Source organism: Corvus brachyrhynchos, unplaced genomic scaffold, assembly GCF_000691975.1.
Source record: "Corvus brachyrhynchos isolate BGI_N302 unplaced genomic scaffold, ASM69197v1 scaffold4, whole genome shotgun sequence".
In the NCBI taxonomy this organism is placed as follows: Eukaryota; Metazoa; Chordata; class Aves; order Passeriformes; family Corvidae; genus Corvus; species Corvus brachyrhynchos.
Genome location: NW_008237878.1, coordinates 6,476,720 through 6,484,658, shown reverse-complemented (window position 1 = coordinate 6,484,658; position 7,939 = coordinate 6,476,720). Strand labels below are relative to the sequence as shown.

Here is a 7,939-nt window from a genome sequence, read left to right as displayed (position 1 = left end):
GGAGGCTGCCTCCTGCTTGCACTCCCCCCAGCCCCGGCGAGACTCCCGGCTTGCAGAGATCTGAGTGACTTTCCCAGGAAAACCCTCATGTGCCCGGCAAGGCAGGTAAGCCCCAAGGAGGGAGTGGGGAAAGGAGGACTCCTGTCTGCTGCCAGCCCACAGAGGCACCCATGCAGTCACCAGGCAGGGCAAGCGCTGCCCCACATGCCAAGAGATGGGGGGGACCACCTGCTCACCTTCCCTTCTCCAGGTGACCTACAGCAACACGCCAGAGTGCCTGACACCAGCATGTACCCTCCCTGCACCAGCCTGCACAGCTGGCGAGCACCTTGTTCTCTCCTTCCCAGGCAACATGAGCCCACACAGGCCAAACTGGAGTGAAAACATCCCACGGGTGCCTCCTGAGCTGGCTGGGGCCAGGTGGTCCTACATCCCTCTCATGCTTGCAGACAGACAAGCAAGGAAATGCTTGACCAAAGACAGTTCTCTCACTGCCACAGCCAACACCAAAGCCATCTCTGACGGCATCCCCAAAGGACACCAGCTCATGTCACTGCACTCAGAAGTGCCTGGGCACTGTCCCCCAGCTCCAGCCCCTCAGGGGAGCACTCACCTCCGCAAGAGCAGCTTGGGGTGGTTCTTGCTCTCCAAGTTCTTCTCAATCAGGTCGGAGAGGAGCTGTTTCAGCACCCCTGTGGCATACTCCATCTCGCCCTGCAGCGCTGTCATGATGAGCGAGGCCACGTTGCCACGGTCCCGCATGGAGAAGCTCCGCTGGGCCTCCAGAGTGCGGATGAAGGTCAGCAAGAAGTGCTTCTTGTTCAGGAGCTGACCAAAGAGGGTCAAGGACTTCTCCACATTGGCCTGGACCTGCAAGGATAGAGCAAAGCTGAGAGACAGGCATGATGGGGAGGCTGACGAGAAGGTGGCTGGACTGAACCATCCTGAATTCACCCTCAATCCCACAAGAAGAAATGATGAAAAAGGGTCAAGAAGCAGCTGGACTTGGTCTCTCCCTACTACCAAGCTTCCCCTTTGGTAATCAGTCTCAGTTCCCCCAGAAGTGTTATCTAGTTTGTAAAATCCCAGCATCAGGTTAACACACTCTCAGGGCATCAATGTATATATATGTCTATATAGACACACCCTTCCATACAAAGACTCTCTCCCACTTGTGTGCAGACACATAAACACATTTCCCTCCCATAAACAAACACTCCTTCTCTCCCAAGCACACACACAAATTATAATTTTCAATTTCAGCTAACAAGCAGCTCAATTCCCGCCCAAGTCACTGCAACATGTGCTTTGGGTATTACACAGAAAGCAAATAAAGCCACAACCCTGAGCTCCACCAGCAGCAAACCCACCTGGTTTGGGGGGATGGATTTCAGATAGGGAAATAATAGCAGAAATCTGGCTCTGTCCCACTGCAGACACACCCTGAAACAGTTCCTTTACTCATGAGACATTTGAAGGTGTATTTCTGGCCGTACTTGGCCACGTAGGACCCAGCAGGGATTGGGCTGGGATACTTTCACACCTGCATTGCCATCAGCAGCCCAGCTCTGGCCAGCCCTGACCACATTCGTTACCAGAAATGAATATTTTTACAATACTCCGTTTTCCCATTAGACAAGATAGTTTCCTCTGAATAAAAGCCTTCCTGTGGTAAAATATCCATTTTTCTTTAATTCCGCCCCTTGTCTTCCTGACTGGGGGAATGAGCATAAAATTTTGCTTCTTGTCGGTATTTGGAGATAAAACAACACTTTTCATTTCAAAACACCAACTCAAAATGAAGAACAGAGTTTTGACACATCAAATCATTTCACTTCAATCAAAACTTTGGATTGGTGCTCTTCAGTTCAGTGAAATTCCTCACAGTTGTAACTTCCCTCTCTAAAACACTTTTTCCTGCTGGACAAAAACCCTGTTTCCCACCAAGTCCTTGTCAATTCTAAGCCCCCATGTTCAACTTGCTGATCATTAGCAGAAATAAATAAATGAACAATACTGAATTAAATATTTAATCAGGCTTAAATTCTCACAAAGCAACCAGCCTGCCCCTAAACCCTGCAGAGGAAGGGAGCTGGTACCGGTGCTCACTGTGGATTAGCGTGTGCGTGAGCAAGCACCGCTTCCTTCCGTCACTTGCAACAGCTAATGTTACACTCTGAGTAAAGAGACAAATAAAAGCAAACCTGATTAAATTAGATGAAGCTTACACAACTGTAGTTGCTTTATTTAATCTCTTTTGGGGATTTTTTTTCCCCCTTCGCAAATTTAACCCCTTGCTTCCCAGGCCAGGCAGAGCTGGTGTGCTCTCAAGCAGGATGTTTTGAGTTAGGAGCTGGAAGTGGACAAAGTCCACCCAGCCTGACACAGCAAATGCAAAATTCCTCCTCTGATACCCTTCTTGATACCCTTTCCACTTTCCCTCTTTAGGGAAAATCTTTAAGAACAAGAGCAGAGGTGAGAGGAGAGCCAGGCATCTGCACAGACAGGAAGGACTGTGCCCCAGGGAGATCTACACGCCTGCTTTGGTTCTGAGCATCCGGAAACCTGAGCTGCAAGGGGAAATCCATGGAAACAGGGTCCCCACCACCCTCCAGAGCTGGGATTAGGGACTGGGGAAACAGAGCAGGCCGAAGGCCAGGGCCCATGCCGTAGCCATGCTGGTGTACAACACCAGCACGTGCACTTGCAGTTGGTAAGAGCTTGTTGTGTTGTAATTAGTGACCATGCATCTTGCACCAGGGCCAATTACTTCTCCTAAATACATTGTGAAGCCCACGTCGACATTAATTACTGTGCTGGGTCAGCAGTGAGGGGAAGCGAAGGTCACCCCCCTCCTTCCTCTAACCAAGAGTGGCCTCAGCAGCCCAGCACATGAGAAGCAATTGCTGTGCAATTGCATGCACTAAATTATACAGAGGTGCGGAGGCCAGGAGAGGAGAAGGAGCTGGTTTGGGGAGCAGAGGAAGGATGCCAAGAATGGGTTCTGCACGAGGAAATGGAGCCAAGCAAGCAGGCGATGTCAGACAACCCTGCTAAAAACGAGCGACCGGTCAGGCATCAAACAAACCCAATTGAATAAAGCAAGTGCTGTAGAAAATGACAGCAGCAATGATATTAATATAAATATTGATATTAATGTCAGAGAGCGCAGTAACCATTTGGCAGCCGGTCCACATCCGTGCCGGCTGCCACGCGGAAAGATGCACCGCACCGGGCCAGCATCCAACCAAAGCATCTCTCCAGCCCTGGGGCACAGGGACTCATGCAGGGGACTGTGCAGAGGCACATCCCCAATGTGAAACACTACAGAGACAGACAGACAGACCCACACCTCCATCTCCTTCAGCACGGGGTGGTCTTCTATCCCCGGGAAGAGAACACGCATGGCGTAGGTGCGGTAATCCAGAAAGGGGATGCCAGCCCCATCCAGGTCGTTGGTCAGCTCGTTGATGTCTGTCTGCAGCTCAGCAAAGGCTGGGGTGAGAAAAGCAGAATTAAACAACACATCCTGGAGTCTCAGCACGCAGCATTGGCACTCAGCCCCTCACCACACCCCCAGCACCCCACGGGTGGACCCCCCCAAGGTGTGAATATTCTCAGCATTCCTCTTCCTGGCAGGCTGTGATTGCTGTCCCCATCTCACAGATGGAGAAATTGAGCTGCAGAGTGTGGGGATGACATTCCCAGAATAAATCAAGTGGCAGATTTGGGAACAGAACTGCCAGGTCCCAGGGGGCTCAAATCCCCCCCTGCCCAGCACTTGCAGACTCCCAGGGATGGTGGGGGAAGGGGGGAACAGCAAGGCTTGAACAAAAACAGAGCTTCTTGGGGAAAACATTAGCCTAAATCACAAGATTGTCCTCATTTCTTTTTGACCTAAATACTACTTGAGAGAAGAGCTTGAACACACCCACCCCGGAACCTCCCGATCCCAGCAGAGGCAGCTGTGACTCCAGGGGGAACGTGATCCAGGGGGGTCCTGAACCTTTAATTGCACCTACAGGGAAAAGCTGATGGGAGAAGAGTCCTGGAGATGCACCAGGGAAGAGGGTTGGGGTGGGGGTAGAAAACCCTCAGAAAAATCAAATTAACAGTACTTTAAAGGGAGCTGAAAGCCAGGCAGAGGACTGCAGGCTCGTCAGCCTGATGAGAAAAAACAAACCGTCAGCTTGAAAGGCGTGCTATCTTATCTGTAACTAGCGGGACTAGAAAAGAGAAAAGGCAGGGAAGAGATTGTGCCTTTTAATTAAAAGCAGATCCTTTTATCTGCCAGCTGTGGAAGACAAGACACCATCCCCTCTATCAGCTCCCTCCCCTCTCCCTGTCACCAGTGCCATCCGCAGGCATGTGAAGGGATGGGGACTTGGGGGAGCAAAGGGTTTGTCTTTCTTTCCCCTTTTTATTATCTTGTTTTCAGTGCCTGCTTCATTCGGAGCATCCAGGCTGGTTGTGGCTGTGGCTGGCAGGGTCGGGGCCTCTGGAGCCAGCTCAGGGGGATAATGGGCAATTAGGTTTTATCAGCAGTATCATACAAGGAATTCTGTCCAATTTCACAGCATCTGTCTGTCACATAATGAGAGATCCACTGCCCACTCACAGGAAGCCTTTGCTACCCTCCTTGCTCTGTTTTCTCCCACTTGGAGAAATGGAAAATAACTTCTTAACTGGAAAAATCCTCAAATCCCCCCTAAAATGAGTTCACTTCCACTAACAAAGCAGCTTTTCTCATTTCCATTCCCTCTCTGAAAGGCAGCAGGGAAAGGGTAGGAGCACACTAAGCCTTGGAGCAGTAAGAAACCCCCCAAGACCCCCATACTGATGGCACAGGAATCTCTCACCCTCTTTGCACTCCAGGGCCACCCGGGACTCCAGGTTGTCCATCTGCAGCTGGAGGCGTTTCAGGGTCCGGTCAGCATCCCGGGACTTGCGCTTGTAGGCGATGAGAACGATGATGATGATGAGGAGGAGCAGGCCACCGCCGCCACCAATGCCAATGATGGCGGGCAGGGTGAGCAGGCTGTCTGAGTAGATCTGCAGCGTCCCCGGGGAGAACTCGAACCCTCCAGCCTTGATCTGCACCACGGTGGGGGAAAAAATGGACCTGCTGTCAGGGAATATGTGCCACAGGTATCCCTCCCTGCTGTGCCCACCATGCTGGAAACTGGGGCGTGACTCCCAGCCCATGGCACAAAGGAGGTGGAAAAATGCAGGCATGGCAGGGGCAGGGCCGGAGCAGCGCGAGGCGCTTTAAAGGCACGCAGCACACATGCTGGCAGTGCACGTGGAGCAGGCAGAGAGTTTGATGTCTCATTCAGACAACATTACAGTAACAGATGGGATGTAAAGCGAGTTCCCCCACAGATGGGGAGCCTGGGGAGGACTGTGCTGGGTCCCTTTTAACACGGCAGAGTCCTGGAGTGTGAGCACTGCTGCACTACAACCCCACAAACAAAGGAGCCTGCCTTACAGCATGTGCCAGCACTGCAGGGGAGAAGTGGGAATCCCCCCTGCCTTGCACCCAGAGACAGCCAGGGCACAGGAACACCAAGCTGAGTGTGCAGGGGGGGTGACAATGTATTTGGTCCTACCAAACATGTAATTAGGAAGAGAGATGCCTAGTTAGCAGGAAGATGACTCCTGAGGATGCTCCTGCACATACACCTACTATCTGGTCCTTATTCAAGGATGAGCACATAGCAGGGTAAAAGGTGCTGGGATAAAGACTGAAATTCTGAGACACAGGAGACACGAGGAGCCGAGGCACCAGTGTCAGCACTTACTGTGACTTTGTGTTGGCCAGTGAGGTTGGGGGACTCGCAGAGGAGCTGTGTCTCGGAGACCGTGAGGGTGCAGGGAGTGTCTCCGATCAGCACCGTGTAGTTGAGGCGGGAGTTACCAGCGGCCGGCGGGAGCAGGTTCCTGCCCTTTGAGGGAACAAGGAATGAGACTGTCAGTTCTCATGCAATGCAGAATGTTTAAAAAAACCCAACACACGGCAAAATCTTTGCTCCAGGAGAGAAAAAAGGCCACCTCCACAGAGGGACATGTCCCTACTTCTGCTCCTAGGTGCAGACTCTTTACCTTGAGGATGAGGGGAGAGCTGGGCTTCAGCTCCAGCATCCCTGTGGGGCTGAGTGGCTCAAAGACAGGGTCTGGGTAGTAGACGAAATTGGTGGTGTTGATGATCAGCAGGGCCTGGACATTATCCATGACAAAGCCAATCTCATCCGGGCGGTCGCCGAGCTCCGGAGGGCTCCGCACGGGGTTGTCAATGGAGGGAGCGTAGCACACCATGGTGGTGTCATTGTAGACGGTGCAGTTCTGCAGGAGGCACGGAACGAGGTCAGACCCACTCCCAACAAGGTGGTCAGGGTCAGACCCCACAAGAATCCCTTGCAAGCAGCATCTCTGGACACAGGGTTTAGAGTTGGAATCTCCTGTTCTGTTCTATCAACAGGCATCACATCCCACCCCAGGGCAAAGACAGACTCCTGTCTGAAATGGATGTGCAAGGGGTGGCAGGCGAGATGTCACTGGTGATGGCCTCTTTCTGTCAATATCATATAGATGTCCCACGAACCTCCTACCAGTTTTGAACAATGAGATCTCAACCCTCTCTTGACAGCACCTGGCTGGAGGGTCTGCAGAGAGATCGGTGCCTCTCTTTGGGGCAGCAGCCCCCGGACTTCAGCCTCTCCACACCATCACACCTGAAGGGCAAAGGATGCACCTTCTGCCCTGCATTGCACACAGCATCCCTCCTTCTTGTGCTCTGCCCCCAGCCCCAGCCAGCACCACTTACATTCTCCCTTTCAGAGCTGCAGTACTTGGCCCGGATCCTGGGCTCTTTGATGGTGGCCAAGTTGGTGCCAGTCACAGTCAGCAATGTCCCACCACTAGAGACATGGAGACAATGGGTTAGGAAAGGAAGCTTGGCACTGGATCCCCAGTGCCAGGAAGGAAGCAGCCATCATCTCCACCCAGATGCCCATCTGCCCCAGCCTGGGTGAGCCACCATGCCCCAAGGATGTCTTATCCCACCCATTTGTTGCATGGCTGGCAGGACCTGGCATGCACCAATGTCAAATCATTTCAGCTGACCCAAGGGCCAACTAGAGATATAAAACCTGGTAATAAACACTGACATCCCACCCTGTGTGCAGGTTTAGGGTCTGAAGATGGCTCCCAAGCTAAAGACTTGAATGAACTAAGCATTCACAACAGGAAAGCATCTCAAAAAGTACAAGCTCCTCTCTGCCACCCTTTCTCCACCACAGAGGCAGCGGGTGACAGGACAGGCTGAACTCTGCCGGGTTTTCTCCATGGCTTGGTGTTGAAAGCCCTGTGGTCCTGGAGACCTCAGCCATGCCTCTGGGGAGCTCGCTCCTCATCAACAGCCTGGGGAAGGTTTCCCTTGGCATTTGCTCTTAATGGATTCCTTCGCCTCCTCTCCAGCCAATTCAAACCTTTTAGAAAAATATGTAAACATTTCAAAAAATCCCCCGATGGGAAATATTTTAATTTTATTTGCCGCTGCCAAATGTCAAGCTGAAATTAAGCAGATCCAAAGCACTCTCTGCTCTTGCCCCCTGCCAGGCTGAGCACTGTAGGCCAGGAGTTAGAAGGGCCCTGGTGCCAAGCCATTGCTCACACTCCTCTTGCCACATCTCTGGAGTGCAGCCTGGCAGCTATCACAGCACTGAGATGTGCCCATCAGGAGCAGGAAATCCATGTGGGAAACAGTCCCCTATGCATCCCACGAGCTGCTTGCGATTCACCTGTTGATGCTCCATTCAGGATCAATCTTCTGGATGGTGGGGTCCTCTGTGTAGTTGTACTTCACCTCTGGGTTGCTCAGCTCTGCCCGGTTGATGTTGATGAGGATGGGGGAGCCGCCGGGGGTGTGCCCTGGGGGGGT

The 7,939-nt window shown here is 52.3% G+C and overlaps 1 protein-coding gene across 1 annotated transcript in view; it reads right to left on the bottom strand.

The window, feature by feature from the left end:
- PLXNA1 (plexin A1) overlaps nt 1-7,939 on the bottom strand; it is a 103,592-nt gene that overhangs the window by 25,171 nt on the left and 70,482 nt on the right. Inside the window, 7 exon segments of the mRNA XM_008632237.2 lie at nt 614-870; nt 3,353-3,495; nt 4,860-5,094; nt 5,802-5,945; nt 6,103-6,342; nt 6,824-6,917; nt 7,800-7,939. The exon segment at nt 7,800-7,939 is cut by the window's right edge and continues 10 nt beyond it. Of these exon segments, the coding sequence (XP_008630459.1) occupies nt 614-870; nt 3,353-3,495; nt 4,860-5,094; nt 5,802-5,945; nt 6,103-6,342; nt 6,824-6,917; nt 7,800-7,939 (1,253 nt within the window).